General features: G+C 41.8%; 1 protein-coding gene across 1 annotated transcript in view; it reads right to left on the bottom strand.

Moving 5' to 3' along the window:
- Positions 1-2,512: 2,512 nt before the first annotated feature.
- TNIP3 (TNFAIP3 interacting protein 3) overlaps positions 2,513-17,313 on the bottom strand; it is a 32,743-nt gene continuing 17,942 nt past the window's right edge. The window contains exons 7-12 of the mRNA XM_059470933.1: positions 17,051-17,179; positions 14,710-14,826; positions 12,202-12,327; positions 10,639-10,797; positions 8,061-8,121; positions 2,513-3,240 (exon numbers count right to left, since the gene is read on the bottom strand). Of these exons, the coding sequence (XP_059326916.1) occupies positions 3,209-3,240; positions 8,061-8,121; positions 10,639-10,797; positions 12,202-12,327; positions 14,710-14,826; positions 17,051-17,179 (624 nt within the window). The 3' untranslated portion in view covers positions 2,513-3,208. The remainder of the gene's footprint in view (positions 3,241-8,060; positions 8,122-10,638; positions 10,798-12,201; positions 12,328-14,709; positions 14,827-17,050; positions 17,180-17,313) is intronic.

The raw sequence follows: 17,313 nt of genomic DNA, 5'->3' as shown, positions 1-17,313 counted from the left end.
AAACTGCCATCTCCAGTCTCACTGCTGTGAGGTCTTAACTGATCAAAGACCACGAGGAGCCCACCAGGTGCCCTTGCTGGCTGCCCCAGCCCTGCTCTCGGTGCTGCCAGCCCATGGCCAGCCTGGGCCTTGGGCTCTCACCAAAGCAGCCCTGGACAGGAAGCACCTGGGTGCTGCCCTTTTATAGGGCAGGTGGAAGCAGGGCTGTTGCTGTTCTAAGTGAAAACACAGCAGTATCCAGCATCCTGGCTCCTGGGGGGAAAGTGTTCTATTAATCAGAAAAATGCTTTCCACCCTGTGGTGTCTTGCAGACCTTTAAACTTGCATCTGCACAAGTCAGAGAAATTCTTCTATCATTCTCACAACAGTTAAAGCACAGAAACCATTTGTAGACTTCAGGATTACTTTTTTTTAAAAAGAGAGATAATTTGATTCTCACTAGAATTACCCTCTCAGCGCAGCACAGGGTGCTATGGGCTAGGTAGAATTTCCAGGGTATATTCCCCATCCATGATAGTGGGAAGCTGAAACTGCTTGACCAAATTGTATGGTCATAGACCACCTGCTTTTTCTCATTCCATTCTGGACTACTGAAAGAGAGAGAGAGGATGAAGACCAGAAATGCTGGGCACCCCATAATCCTGATTACCCAGGAACTGCTGTCATGGCCAAGCAACAACTGGTAGGAGGATGATGTGAAGATAATGAAGTGCAAGTCTTTGGGTGTGGGGACTCAGAGCCAAAGGGTAAAAGATCATTATTTCACCCAAAGTGTTCACCACGCATTTCTAGCTCTGCTTTTCAGACAACTCATTTCATCTGAGAAGAAAATATTTTCATGGATGGTGTGTTCTTGCTATAATTCATGAGACTATGTATAAAAACAAAACATGTTTCTCCACAGGAAAAAGAAAAGGGACAAAAACTCCCCAAAGACCCCAGGTTTTTAAGGGAGAACTGGGAGTGTTGATATCCAGTTTTAGCACAGCTGAAGAAAGGAAAAATCCCTGTTAAGAATCCCTGTTAAGTATGGTTGATTTTAACTGAAATAACTCACCCCCTCAGAGTTGTCTGGGTCACTGCAGAAATCATTTCCTCTGGGGGTGTTTGAGCCTGGCAATGCTAATTCAGACAGATGACAGCACCTGCATTGGGGGAACATACATCATTCCAAGAAAATCCAGCGGAAAAGCAACTTCCAGGCATTTTATGTGCATTTAAAAAGATACAAACAGGAATATTTAAAAGATACAACACCAGGAATGTTAGGATTTACGTGAGCCAAAGTTTACAGTCCTGTGCCCAAGCCTGACAAACGCTAAAAGCCTGTGACTACAAAGATAGCCCTGCAAAGAGCATTTTCTCCCTGTGAATAGCTCGCGTTCAGCCGCCCTTTGGGGCCAGCTAACGCTGTCAGATGATGAGCGGAGCCCACAAATGTTCGGCGCTGGGCTCGGCGGAGGGCTGGGGAGAGGAGCGGCGCTGAATGGAGCGGGCGCTGCCCCCGCTGCGGGCACACAGAGCGCGTCTGTTCCGCATCCCCGGCGCTCGGAGCGGGCTGCGCTGCCCGCAGCGCTGGTCACCTGCTGGGAGCTCCCATTGAGGGAGCTCACATCCTAATTGGATTTTCCGAAGGCAGTGCATTAGCATTTTCCATGATCTCACCCTTATTAGCCAAATGGCTGATCAGGAGGAGCGGGGTATATTGTGCTCTGTTACTTTATCTGCTGCTGCAGTGTCTGCGAGCCAGCCCCAAATTCGTGCAGAGATAAAAACTCCCCTCTCCATAGCAGAGACTCGGGAGTCCATTGTGGAGCTAAGGTTGCAGTCAAACTCTAATTTTCAATAGCTCACCAAAAACAACCTCTCTCAGTGTTTTGCTCTGCTCTTCCTGAGTCTGTCCTGTAAGTCAGGAATGCCAGCTCTTTCATCCCTGTTGGCAGAAGCAGCATTGCTCTACAATGTAAAAGCAGAAGAATCCCTTCCCATGGACCGTTCCCCATTGAGCCCAAAATCAAATGCTGGACATGTTTAATGCGGTAAGGTTATTATTTCTATGCACAGGCATTTGAATATTGAAAGGAATGGAAATACCTGTTCCAGAAGAAGAAATGACACGTGCAGGCTGTCCTGTAGCTGATGGCTCTGTCTTTGCATAGCTCAAAAAACTCTGTGTCAGAATTTAAATCCACATGAAATACTCCTGAGCTACCATGACATCTCCTGTCCTGCAAAAATCTGTTTCTTCTTTCAGGTGAGGTCCCAGCAGGTTTGGATACCTGTTCTCAAAAGTAGCCTTCTTAAAAGCCTGAAGGGAAGAGACCATCTTGCATGTAGATTATCAAGTAATGTTTGCTGGACACTCATCCACCAAAATTTTCTGAAAAAAATTATTGTCTAAATACAATTTCACTGAAAAAGCCAGGTTTAATTCTTGGTTAGAGGTTACATGACAATGTACAGATTCATTACAAGAACAATTTGGAAATATAAAGCCATATTCACTGAGAAGTTGGACCCATTCAATATTTCTACTAAAATCCTTGCAATACAAATAAGTGCACACAGAAAAAAACCATGTGATTATGTTTTACATGTAATTTGAGAGCCAAAACAAAAGGAGATCTACCTGGACTCAAAAGGGGAAATGGGCACACTTTAGCTGGCCTGGCATGGGTGGTACCCTGATCATAATTACACAAAGGGGTTTAAACAGTGAAGCAGATTTCCCTTTTACCAACCAAGAAGGAGAGGACAGAATTCAAGGTGATCAATCAACAAACCATTCCCTGGAATCAAATAAAAACCCTCATCATTCCCAAACAACAACCACCACAAAAAAAATCACACCACTATTGGGCTTGTAAGCTCTTGAATTCAATTCAAACCAGATGTGACAGTCTGAATCCCCAGCAAGAACTGCATCTCTTCTCATCAGGCTTTTAAAGAGATTCTCACAAGGCAGCACAAACAGCATCTTCAGAACAAAGGGCAGCAACGCTTCCCAGCAGAGTTTAACTTGATCCTGAGGATCACCAGCCTGAGTGAGCTGCTTTTCCATTGTCCTCACAGGGATTTTACCAGACATAAATTACATGCACTGAAGAGATAAGGAGCTAAGGAGCAAAAAACCCAGAAGAACACAGAATAATAAAGTTGCAAGAGTCCCTTGCAGCCTTTGGTTTACACTTCTCCAGGCCAGGGTCTGTCAGCGATGGGCTCCCTTCTCCAGGGAGGAATCTGCAAAAGCAAAATCAATGGGAATTACTGTGACATTGAGAAATACAACTCACTCAGGAGTCATTTTCCTCCATTTTGTAACACTTACACACACACACCCCCAAATCCAACACTGTACTTCATTACAAGGCTGTAATCCAACCAATACAAGTGGCAGTAGGAGTGAAGAAGCAAAAGAGAGTGGGGCTAGCAAAGCTCTAATCCTGGTGGTGGTTGACACAGAGCAAACAGCAGGGTCTCATGGTTTAAAGCCTCCATGTAAAATCTTTCCAGACATTTTAAAAGATCTGCTGACATTCAGCAGTGCCCAGAGGTGTACATTGGCATTAGGTGCATCCAAGAGAGCAGCTAAATCTGACAGAGGGAATAATTAGTACCCAAGGCTAAGCAGGTGTCTGTGATCCAAAAATGTGTTTGAAAGTGAGTCACTCAAGCTAGGAAAATAAAACAAAATTGGAGAAATGAAAGATGCTATTGCTGGTGCAACACATACTTCCTGAAGCTTCAAAACGTTTTGGAAAAATGCTCTGATACATCTCTAGTAGCATAAGCACAAATGCAGTCACTATTTCACTTAAAGAGAAAACATCAGGAATAATGAATCCTCATCTCTTGGCTTATAGAAATAAAATGATCAAATCCTGCAGCTGTTTAAATCACATATCCTGTTCCTCTTCCCAAGAGACTTTTCTGCCTGGTACTCTCAAGAACTACAACACGTTCTGTGATCTTCAGCTCAAGTTGACTTTTAAAAGCACTTTAACTTCACATGCTCTGGAGTTAGGAATCAGAAGTGTGCTAATGGCCTTTTTGCAATAGCAGAAATCAAGCTGGATCAGTAAAAATGCTGAAAAAAATCACATTTTCATTCCCAATGGGGATGGCAAGCTGCTAATTAAATCTGTCTTGACTACTTGGAAGCACTGATAATTTCTCATGTAATATATGCACTGAGGAGATGCTAATAACAAAAATGTTAGGGGTCTGGGATTTTTTCCAGGAAAATTAAGATGTCAATTAATTGACTTTTTTTTTCTGTCTGGTTTTTACTGAAGACCTCCACAAATCCATTTTTTTTCTGTTTTTCATATTTTCCCCCCTCTCCCTACAGATGTCATTATTTTTAGCGGCAAACCCCACACTTCTCCCTCCTCTTCTTCCAATTAGCTGTAATTATAACAACATTAGCAGCAAATTAGGTGCCTCCAGGGCAAAAATCTGGGAAGCAGCAGACTGTGGAAAGGAAGAGGAGATGAGATTCTAATGGAAGTAAGCAGGCACATCCATGGGCTCATCTGGGCACCCTTAGGGCTGTGCAGGTTGAGCTCTGCTTTCCCTGGGCCTGCCAAGATGAGGAGGTGACCAGCTGCTGTCACAAACCTCCAGAGCAACCCCTGGAGAGGGAAGCAAAAGGCTCCATTTGGGCTTCTCCTCGTGCCTGGCATCACTGGATCCAAGCTAAAAACATCAGGCTGGAGAAACCCATTGGTTGTAGCTGATGTTCTGAAGGGGTAACTGGGGTCCTTAAATGCATCTACTGGGAACATTTGTGCCAAGGGAAAAAATGCAGTAGATTAATCGTACAAATGAAAAAGCCAAGACATGCCAGCAGTTGCAGCATGCAAAAGGGTTCTTGCCCCGAGTAGGCTTTTGAGCAATAAACCTTTTTTCCAGAGAATTTTGCATTAAATATCTGGGTCCAGGGAAAATCTCCAAGATCAAGCTCTTTTTTACAACTGTCTTTTCAATTTTGCACAGTTGAATAAGGAAGGAAGTCAATACTGCTTGCCAAGTAAAATGACATTAAGTACATTTGCTGGAAATCTTCTTGCCTTGCTCCTTAAAAATTAAAAATAACCACCCAAATCAACTACAAAAACCAAACAGAATGACATAACCAAGAACAAAAAGGTCAGATTCTGACATCAGGAGTGTAAGAGAGCAGAGAGAGACTTAGGAGCTAAATTTCCTCCTAAGGCAGCACTGCTGGTCCAACAAGACAAGGCTGGGAGAACTTCAGCACATTTTAGGACTAAGATTTCCTGCACAGCAAGGTACCTGGGGAGAGATCAGTCCAGAGGTGAGAAAGAAGAGTTATTCTTGGAAATATACTGGGACCTTTTATGGGAACATCTTTGCTTTTTTGGAGGACAAGCTGAACTTAGCTATGAATTATCTGAGGTTCTAAGCAGCTTTATGAGGGTTGGGGTTTTTATTTCCTCTCATTTTGCCCACCCTATTTCCCTCATCCTTTCCTGTTTCTGATGAATTTTTTCCCAGTTTATTAGAAAGGGCTCAAATCTCAAAGTGCCAGATCCAAACCACCACACAACCACAAGAGCTCAGTGCTGGACACAATGTTGCATAAGTGATCCTCCGCCAACTACCAAAACACATTTCTGGGGAAAATAACAGTCTGGAGAGCAAACTTTAGAAAACAGCATCAAATAGTGTTCATCAAATTTCTGTAGCAAAGGGTTGGGTTTTTTTTTTAATTTAAAAATTCTTCAGAGGTAATCCTATATCTATAGATGATGGCAAAAAAATGTTTTTTAGACAAAATAGAAAGACAAACTGGGCTTAACAAGGGTAGCAGTCCTTTGAGACAGCCTCCTCTTACCATGGCAGCAGCTGTGGACAATGGTGTCAGATATGGTTACAGGAGAAGCAGAAAACATGAGATTCCAGCTGGTTACAGAAGGACCCCTGCAGAACCCAAGTCAAATGCCAAAGTAGCCAAGTGCAAACACCTTCCTCCTTCACAGGAGAGGGAGGAAAACACAATGAAGGTGCCTCTATACAAAGCTACAAAAAAAATTAGTAAGCTCTGTTTAGTTACATACACCTTTAAAGTCCCAATTACATTATGAGACTCTCACTGATTTCAGATATCTCTAAGCCAGGCTTATGAAATGAAATATTATCAAAAATATTGGTTTCCCAACTCATTTACTGTGCTCAGCTCTGAAGTTACAACCTGTGACCTGTGTTTCATAATTATTACTTAAGAACAAATGCCCAGCGTCAAAGGAAAATTTGTTAAGGGAAATTTAAAGGCTTTCCCTAGAAACATCTACTGAAATAGCATTCCTAAAGGAAACTGTTTCATGCCTAAAAGTTGCTTCACTGCTGATTTGTTTCCTATAATGAAGACCTAGCTCAGCAGAGAGGATATTTATCTGTCCATTTATAATCTACTGCAAAAATGAAGGATGAGAACTGAGAACCAGGAATGCTGCTGCACATGCTGGCCCATTTAGACCCACCAGGGTAATTAGCACTCGTACAAAATGGAGCAAAGAAATGGGCACATCAAGAACTCTTGCTCATCACATATTCTTGGAGCTTCTATCTTGGAAACCTTTCCCAAAATACTTACAGATCTAATACAGACAATTATATGTAATACATAAAGCCAAGCTAGTGACTCAAGAGTGGAAGTTTGACCTCTGTGTGATCCATGGATAAATGATCAAAATCATCTGTTTCAGCAGCCAGGATAAAGAGAATAAGAGCCCAGAAGGTGTTAAAGCAGACATCCTACACTACACTATTAAGAAATCCTCTTTAAAGGGGCTGGAGCAAAAAGAGAAGGTAAAAGTCTCAAGTATCCTAATCTCTGTCCCGTCGAGAAGGTGGTGTTTGGATGTTCTGGGCAAGGAACAGAAACAGAAAGACAGAGCACAGATTTTCAAGAAGTTTTTCTCAGGGAAGTCATGTAGTCCAGCAGGGTGGAAGAAGAGCTCTCCTCCTTCAGATCCCCCCAGGGCACTGCCCTGGACCACAGCTGCAGTTGGTGGCAGGACTGGTTTCATTCCCTGTTAGAAACATCCTCCCTGTATCCTCTGGTGCAGTAAATCACTTGGAGTCTGAGTGGGAGGAATGGCAAAATTAATCTCCTGTTCTGTAGTGCAGGCACAGCACTACTTTCCCTGTGACCACATCAGAACTCTCCCAAGAGCTGCTCTGTAATTATGGGATGCCCATCAGCCATTTTGGTGAGCTATATTCCCACTCTTCCCTCTCTTCTGGGCAAGCATGGATGACAGCAAATAATGGAACAGTTCCTCTGTAGCCATCTTCTTCTTCTTCCAGATGTAATACAACAGCTTCTGGACTCAGCAGTTCCTGCCACCCCATGTGGTACCCACTGGCACCAGATTCCCACCCACAAGAGATTCCTTGTGGTGTCCATGTTTTGAGTGGTCTGAAACAAGTACTTCAAAACACCCAGGAATTATTTCAAAGCCAGATACAAATATTACTCCTCCCTGTTTCCAAAAAATAGTTTGTACTGACCCTTTGCAAGTATTTAATTCTGCTCACTTCCATGGCTCTATTTTCAGACCACCTGAACTACCAGAACAGACCAGGAACAGCAATGGGCATTCTGTCTTTAAGGTGAAACAACATCCTAAAGCCTGCAATTTGTTACCAAGGACTCCTAAACCTGCCCCATGCTGGCCCCTTGTTTTGACACATCACTAAATTCGGTCTTTGCTGGAGCAACAGAAGCTCTGAGGAGAATTCTGAGGGTATCTTTTCTTTAGGTCTATTACTAGGTGTTTAATGAGGCAAATGTGTGATCCTATAATGTGTAATAGAGACATTTTATGAATTGCAACAAAGCTATAGCATAGAGGGTATTACATCAGAAACCTCACCTGTGGTGCACACACACCAACCTTGACTCTCCAAGGCAAAGCTGTCACATCAGCACTCAACAGATAGACAGGAAAGTTTACTCTACATCCCTCAAAGGCCTCCATTTGAAAAAAAAAAGTCCATTTAATACATGCTCTGTACAGCTGTTGTCTTACCATTTGCCTTGCGCTGCACATCTGGCGGAAGCTGGTCAGGAACACACCACTGATAGTCTGGCTGCACAGAACAATAAAACATTATTGCAGCAATATGGACTTCACAGGCACTTCAAACAAAAGAGCAGTGACACGATAAAAACATAATTGTGCTGTGAAGCCTCTCATTAGCCATACAAAAGCAGTTCAAAACAAAATCTTATATTTATGTTTGTTTCCACTGATCCCAGTCTTCCAGCTTGCTTCCTCCCCTATGGCATCAGAAAAATTGGTGTAAAACCTTTCTAGAGCCCACAAATCACAAGGACATATTGAGAGGACCAAACCAGACTTTAAAAGGGCTGAGGAATCCAGAGCAGCAGAAGATACCAGCAGGCATCTCCCTCCACCAAAGAACCCCAGAGAAACCTGGCCCACCTAACAGGTGAAGCTGCTCCAGTTTGAATGCATCTGTAGCAGCTGTAAAGTGCTCCAGCGTGACAGGAATGAACCATGGAATAAAGTTCTCTCCCCTCCTCCCCTTGCTCACAGGTTAGAACTGCTGTTTCTATAGCATTAGCTATTATCAAATAACTTCCTGAAAACACCGTGGGATAGGGAAAATTCCCATCTTTGTCACAAGAGGAAGTACTGGGAAGGTTATGTCCATGCAGACACAGTTTTGTCCAGGGAAATCTTGGAAGAAATAGTGCATTATAGTTTACACCACCCACTGTGGCAAATGAGCAGCAAATTACCACTAGAGAAAACAACTTTGGGACCAGCCATTTCAGCTGGAGCTGTGTTAGGCTGTCTGTCTGGAATAAGTAGTCCATACAAGCTTGTCAAAGTCTAGGTAATTGCTGCTTCAAATTAGTTACACTGGAAAAATGATTCTTGTTTTGCAGAAATTACTCTGACAAAATCACTGAGTAGCCCCAAGGGGAATCTAGCAGATTTCAATTTGCAGGGAACAAATTTCATATACTCCCACAGAAGTTTTGCCTGAATTAAGATGGCAGGATGAAGCTGTAGATAGAGAAAACAGATTTAACTTTTATGTTTTGCTGTCACTCACGCTTATACAGCAGTCATCACCCTCATACACTGTCAGGAAAAAAAGGAGCTATTGTATTTCAATTTAAATTGTATCAGTCACAGGAATTATTAACTAATTCTGTGCTTGTGTGCAAAAAAAGACGACCTTGATACAAAGCTTTAAGCACAGGTAGTTTATCAACAATGGCTCAAATTACACTCATTTGCATTGCTTTTTTGAGTTTCTGGTGAATTTTATGTTCTCTGATCAATTCTCTTTTTATGTACCTGTACCCTGCAAATCTGAATTAATTTCAAGAACAAGATGTGCATTTTACATCAGACTAACCAAAATGTTTCTACCAGAGTTTAAAAAGGAAAGAAAAAGTGCAAGAACAGAAAAAGAAGGAAAAAGCAAAAGCACAGCCTAAACATGCAGGATTACATATCAGGACACCCATTAAATTCTAACACCTTTCTTCATTGCTAACAAATTGCTCAGGGAGGTACCCAAAGCTCAGAGCAGCAACTCACACAGGCTAAAAATTGAAAAAAAAGGGTCAGAATGAAACTGGGAGTTACAAAGCAACCAGTCAGACTGACACCGGCGCTCCAGCAGGAATGACAAAGTCGTAAACCCAGTGATCCCTCACAGAATTAGAAACCCAGATGATGAAAGTTTAGGGAGAAGAGCCAAAATAATCTGGGCCAGTGGCCAAATTGCAGGGAAAAACATTCTGCAATACTTCCAACTTTGATAAATAGGCAGATAAGCACACTCCTGAAGCACAGAAATGACTTGTCTGACCACAGCTTTTCCATTGGATTTCTACAGCCTGAAAGCCCTACATGCATTTTGCAAAAATTCAGCTATAATTTTTCAAATAATGAGCATCTTTCCATATGTGACAGCTTTATAGCCAGAATCAGATATTGTGTATTTAAAATGACATTCACCATGTTTAAATGCATTCTCAGTAGATTGGAACAAGCCAGGTCACTTAGATAACCCAATGCACATCAAAAATATTCTTTGAAGCAGTATTTTCCTTGGAATAAATAACTCCCACTCGCAGAACCTGCTCCAGTGCAAAGCTATTCTTCTTCATGCTGAGGAAGACAGGACCCTGTTGTGTTCCAGGTAAAAAGGCACATTTCCCATTGTGTTAGCCACACTCAGACAAAACTTCCACTTCTCCTGATTTGGTTTTTATTACCTTATGTTGAAGGCTCAGAGCAGATCCCTACCTCTGAAGTGGGGTAATTATACAGCTAGAAAGAGCTCTGAATTTCTGTCATGGGAATAAATTAATCTAAGAAATCAGCAAGACTCCAATCAAACAACCTTATTTTTTAAATTAACAAACAAATGTAAAGGAACTCTGTTGTTCTTCTTAGTGCTGTTACAGATAAAGAGTATTTTCAAAGTTAATTCAATCTTGATCTGGACGAAACACCACACTAGGAAAGCACAGATTCAGCTGCTGCTGAGGATGGCAGGGTGATGACACCTGTGAGGAAATCAGTGTCCCTGTCCCACAGGGGATGGTGGGAGCCTTACCAAGCCCTGCTGCTGCTGCTGGGCCCTGCGAGGCACTGGGTGTGCCCGAGGATCTGGACAGTGAAGAACCATCCCACAGCCCCCATAACTGACACACGGGGAGAGGAACAGTGGGGCTGGGTAACTGGGCCTCTCAGGCTGTACTGGGAGGTCTTTTGTCTGTCAAGGAAAGAAGAACACGAATAAATGCATTAGCAGTAGAATATAATCAACACATCATTCAGGTACTAGTGGATTGCAACGCTGCTTGTTTAGACCCTTCATACTACTTATTATTAAAAAAAGTTATTTAAGACAGCTGACTTGTGCCACACCACAGTCTTGACACCTTTTATGTGAGGAAAATATTGATCCCAAGATATGGCAAGCATATTACTGTGTCTTTTATATTAAAAAACAATTCTGTATTTTCATTACACATAGTGGCTTTCAATAGTTTGAAGCAGAACTACATGGACAGTCACTGGAATGATAAGATAAGTAAATAATTTTGGTTTAGGACCAAAGTTGTGTGCCTCAGATTTGGGTCTGCCTTTTCTAAGGCCCTCTGCATTCCAGTAGAGTCAACAGCAATTTGCCTAAGGACACAGTAAGGAGGGGTAAAAGATGATTAATATTCTGTGACTCTGTGAGTCACAACTAAATAATTTGACTTAAGAAAACAAACTAATAAATATTTTATGTGCTTGCTCTCATCTTTAAAATCCTCCACAAGCTCTGTTTAATCAAATCCCGAGGCAGGAAGAGGCAAACTGGAAGATCTCCAGTGTGAACTGCTGGTGCACTAGGCAGCACCTGGCCTCTGACACTTGAGCAAGACCCTACCACCTCTGATGCATGGCTTGGCTGAGAATAAGGCAATCCTGAAGTTTCTGTGTCACAACAATGTTGGGGAGGAAAATAAATCACCACAGAGCATTTTGGTAATCAGCCGTTCTTTTAAAGCATTGCACAATTTTGTCAAGACAGGAAACCTCGGAATTTTGTCATTCTTAAATGAGGATTGTGAAAGCTCAGAGTTTTGCATGCCATGATTTTACTATGGCTTCCTACTGACACTACTTTGAAGAGATAAAAAGGATGTTGCAAGAAAAAAAATTATTGCAGAGGCTGCTCAGCTAATTTGTATGGAGAGCATTTTTTTCCTTAGTGATATTAACATCACTCTGTAATTCAATTGCAGAGGTCAGGATTAACTACAGAAGCTCTTTATTTCAAAAGTTGGTTTGATCTTAGAGCTCTTATATCAAGTGCCAGTGAAAAAAATCAAAGTCCTCTGGACTTGTTTTTGGTTGTGGCTACCCTCCCCCTCCTCCATTTTCAGATATGTTTGAAAAGTTTTTGCAATAAGTACTCCCTTCATCTACTTATTTTGGAAGTCTTCTCTAATCGTTTCTCATCTTCTTACTGCATTACTTCAGAATGATTTCATCCCAGGTGGTGACCTCATATAAAATCCAATGTCAATTAATGGAAGCCAGAAAACCTTGAGTTGTGTGGAAAGTGAGAAAAAAAAATAAAATACACATATGCTGGCAATGGGAGCTTTCTTTTGACTCATACCTGAGAGCTGAGTTTACTCAGTTGAGATTGCAATCTCTCATTAATTTTCTGCAGTGCTTCTTTCTCCTCATTAAGCCTCTCTCGGTCAGATCTCTCCTTCCTGAAGTCCTCCTCGTATATTTGGACCTGCAATCATCATGAACAGTGTGTGAGCTTCAGCAGGGCCACTTTGTGGTTTGGTTGCTTTCTAAATCCTGCCCAAGCAGAAGGGTGAATTCCAAGGGGATCCCTGCTCCCTACAATCCTCCAAACAAAAGTTTCCCTGGTCTTTTTTTTGTGGCTGGTACAAAGTGACAAGCAATGGCCATGCTCTAGTGGCACTCATCAATTGAAACAGAAATTGAAAACTGAAACAGTCCCCAGTTTCAGTTTTTGTACAACCTTGCACTCAAAAAGCTGACTGGCAAATATCAGTCACAAATATTATAAATGAGATATCAAATACTAGTATCCATCTTTTTAAGGGATTAGCAGTAGGAGGACAAACATTTCACCAACATTATTCCAGTTTTCTCTTCACTTATGGGCACTTTTAACTCCCTCCTGCGTATCTCAGGTGCAAGGAGTTAGAGAAGAATTTCCCCAGCTCAGTGTAGAGGCAGAGGGGAGCATAATGTACACAATTCCAAATGGAATGGAATGTACACAGTTCCCAGTGGAAATACAGATGTTTGACCCTGTTCCTAGAAAATAAGCTGCCTTGCAAATGCTGAAGGATGCAGTGGTTTAGCTCTTTTTTATGTGGTCAGGAATCACAGAGCTTCATCCCATTAAAAAAATATCTGACCACCCCAGGCACAGGCAGTGAGCACACAGATTTGGAAACACAACACAAATCCATAAATTATTTGGTGTTAAGATGACTGACTTAATTCTTCAGCTAATGGGCAGGCATCCACCTGGTGAGAAGCTGGAGGTTGGTGGCACTTCTACTGACAAACAACAGCAAAGGCATGTTTGGGTGGGAACCACCACCAGAACTTTCAGAAGCCCTTTCATGTCCCCTTGGTTGCTCACTAAAGCCTGCTGACAGTCTTTTCCCAAAAAACTTGCTTGCTGTGGCTCATGCCCTGCCCCTTGGACAGATCTAGTTTTCTTTGTGCTGGAAGCAGTGCTATGACTTCATAGAAGGACTAGAAAAATGTTCATACCTCAGGGGAAGAAAAAGGTAGCACAGGGCTTTATATGAAGAAAAAATTCTTTTCCTGACCCTCTGAAGCAGAGACAAAACTGTCACTTGCAGGAGTCTTTGCATCCTTGCATTCCTTGTCCATCTACACACTTCTCGGTGTTTCTTCACTTCTTTTCTCCCAATTCCTTCTCTACTGTCCCACCTCCCTCCCACTCCCCAGCTGTACAATCTGCTGGAGCTGCAAGGGAACCTCTCTGGCACAGTTTTGCCATTTATCCTGTTGCCCTGAGAAAGAGGGGACACCTCCCAAGGAGTGAATGCCTTCATTCCCACTGCTGTGACCAGGGATGGGCTGACGACAGCCAAGCTCCTGTGGGACTCTGTCACGTCACTCTTTGTCCCAGGAGTCCCTCCTCCATCCAGTTGGAGCCTTCTGCTCCATTTCATGTAGAAGGAAGTCTGGACTCACTGTACTGATTTATACAACTAGAAAAACACATTCATAAAATGGATACCCCATGAGAATTTTGGAAAAAAAAAACCTGGTTTACTCTATTTTATTGTGTAGAATGAAATAACTCATTACTGTACAATCAAGTGCAGGATTTTGTTCTCCAGCATGTGGCAAGCATTACATTAGAGAGCAAAATCTGGCTCTGCTGTCAAACGTGACAGAAACAAGTATTTTATTCCCATTGAATAAAATCCCCATTCTGATCACATCCATTTGTGTGTCAATAATGTTAACCCTGACACTATCCAGCACAACAGACCTGAAGTGTTAAAGTTATCTGAAAACTATATTGTTTTTAAACAGATTCTTTCATATGGAAAGAAAAACAGTGCACAAAGCATTTGAGTTGCTCAGAACAAAGATTAAAAAATAATTAGATACAAATCTATAGTCCTTGGGATGCAGGTTATGAATGCAAATGGTTTGCTTCACACTTAGAAAAACTGCAGTGCCAATGCTCTAGTCTTCCAAGACTATGATCTTTGGATAATTCTCTTCAGTGGCAACTTCTAAGATAAAAGGATCAGAAAACACAATCAGGAATTAATGACAATTAGCATTCCCTGTGGATGACATTCAGACTCTAACAGAGAGCTGGACACCTCCAGGAGTCAGGAGAGCCATTTTGCTGCTTTGAGTCCTCCACAAGCCCTTGCTCCAGTCCTCTGCCAGGACTCAGTTTCACTTTGTGGACTCTGCTGTGATGACAGCATCTGAGGAAACATCATTCCAAAGGGCTGTGGCTAAACTGGCTCTTCCTTTCAGAAGCTCCACACAGCAAGTCTACCAAGCACAATCCCTGGGAGAGAAGGGAAAATTATGCTGTGTGAAATCCATCCAGGCTCACTTGAGCTGTTCTTACCTGCTGTTTAAGAACTTCAAGTTGGGTTCTCATCTCCTCGATGCCGTTCCTGTCACCCTTCCCTGGAGGAGTCCCAACAACAGGTGGGTGCTGCTTTTTCAACGTATCCAGAAGGGCCTGCAACATCAAACAGCAAAATTACTAAACAGAGATTCACTACATGAAAAAGAAAATAATTTAAAATTATTAGGAAGAGGTTTCCCTTTCACTTGTAGTTGCTTCAATTATACACACTGGATATAAACCCACTTTACTACAGTAAAGTCTGACTGAAAGGGTTTTTTTCACTAAAAGTAGGGATTCCTACACATGGAACAAAGTAATACCTCCAGCTTGAGAGGAAGATGTGTCGTCTCCATAGCTTGTCACTAGAGGGAGTTGCGAATACACACAACACTGGTACCACTCTTACCTGTTCTACACTGAAATTCTGCCACGGTTCTTCTCAGACTTTATTTTTACAGTACTGCACAGCTCTCCCTTTAACTGGAATAATTAAATCACTCCTACATCTCTCTGTCTATAACCACAAATTATAATTACATATTATTTTCTTTACTCAAGCACAAATACTATGCAGTTCTTTTCATTCTCTCACATAAAATACAAATCCCTGACTTTATCCCTTTCACAAGTTTACCCTTTTAGAAGCTGAATTCATGCTGATGATCCTCAGCCCTCCCTTGCTCTCAGACTCAAGCAGGAAGGATGGAAGATATTTGGAGGGGGAGGAGGCAAACGGGGAAGAATTGGCCAAGCAGGAGAACCAGTATCCAAAGTAATCCAAGGGTTGGAAATAATTATCCAAGGCCCAGGGAAAATCAAGCACTTTCCATGGAAGCACAGAAAAGGAAAGCTTTTTATCTGATGAGGTGCTGTCCCTAAGAATTGTGCAGAAGTGAAACTGGTTATAATAGTGGCAAAGCTTGTGTTCCGTGTCAATACATTCAGAAGGATGAACCTAAAACTGGGAGGGTGAAAATACTGATTACTGATTAACCCTTCTTCTGCCCCTTTGAATATCCTTTTAACACCTTTTTGAGGAGGTTCTACAACTCAGAATTATGGAGGGGGAAAAAAGGAAAAATCTGGAAAATCAATCTTCAGAAAGTTAATGGTAAGGTGAAGATTATTCCTAAACTGCATTTGGACACAATACTGTGAGACCCTGCTTTATCTATTCACACAAAAAGAAGAAAAAGTTGTTTGATTGCAGAGAATTTGTAAGAATTTCAAGTGGCTGAACCTAAGATAGCAGGGGAATAAAGTTAAAAGGGCACAGAGGGTGCCTTCCTGTCTCATGTACATTCATGACATGAGATTTTAAGGATGCAAATGCACTGAAAATCAGTAAATTACTGTTGGGAAAGTGTATATGAAATTGATGCTTCATTTAAAAGAATGGTCTATACACCCCATCTGTCTTATTATAGCCACATAATAACACAGCAAAATAAAACATTTAAATAAGTTGTTTAACAAACAAGGCATTGAATTAAAGTTAGACTGGAGCTTTGAGCAAGTCCTGTCAATGCATTTCAAAAAGAGCTATGGACCATGGGTTTTGTCAGATTTTTTTCTTACAGCAGCATTATGTTTTGGCTTGACTTTTGCACATCATGGCCCTTTAGCTTATTAAAACACTTATTCAAGTTACACAGCAATGGTTACTGCAATGCATTTCCTCAGGAAGTGTTTGTGGTTCACTATTAAATACAAAATTGTTAGAAAACACCCATTGCTTTATGTGATCTTTTGATTAAACAAAATTACATTTATTAATTTCCCTCAGTTAAAAAAATAATTCCATGTAGCTATTTAAAGACAATTTCCTCAGTGAGACATATATACACATAATATTATAGGTATGAATATGCATATATATGGATTTAAGCACTAGGACAGGACTATGTCTTCTGAAGAGAAGCCATTCTCAAACACAGAACACATGTAAAATGAGCTTTTAAGCTGTGTGACCTTTCTTTTCAACCAGAGTCTTTCACTAGGTGCATACAGGAGCATCCTTGTGCCATTTCCTCTGCTCTGAGGAGGGAGGGTGTAGGAAGGGCTTAGACATGACATGCAGAGAGGTTTCATAGGAGAAGCCAAATACTCTGTGAATTTTTCTCCTTGCAATGCAACCCTGCTAGCAGCCAAGGAAGGAGACCCTGCATGCACAGTCTGAGCTGAACTGAGTTCTTGCTCATTCCCCAGCTCCCAAATGGTGATCATGTGTTTGCCACCAGGTTGTTCACCCAGAACTGAAAAGCTGCTATCTGGTAGGTCAGGGACAACAGAGATGCCACAATTAGAGGAATCAAGAGCTCACTCCTGCTCCTACCTTGTTGAGACGACTTATTTCACTCTCATAGTATTCCTTCCTCCTGGTCATTGATGCATTCTTCTGCTTCAGGAGCCTGTTCTCTTCCTTCATTTCATTGAGAGCTTCACTAAGGACCTCTGTATCTTTCTGGGATGCAAAAACACAGAGAGATGCTGCAGAAATGCAGATGGAAGCATTTTTCAAGAACAATTTTCCAAATAATCATCTGTCTGACAGATGTGCTGCATTTTTGTTGTCCCAAACACAGTTGGGAAGGGAGG

This window comes from Ammospiza nelsoni, chromosome 4 (assembly GCF_027579445.1).
Source record: "Ammospiza nelsoni isolate bAmmNel1 chromosome 4, bAmmNel1.pri, whole genome shotgun sequence".
Classification (NCBI taxonomy): Eukaryota; Metazoa; Chordata; class Aves; order Passeriformes; family Passerellidae; genus Ammospiza; species Ammospiza nelsoni.
The sequence above is the reverse complement of the archived record's forward strand: the minus strand, read 5'-3'. Positions and strand labels throughout refer to the sequence as shown.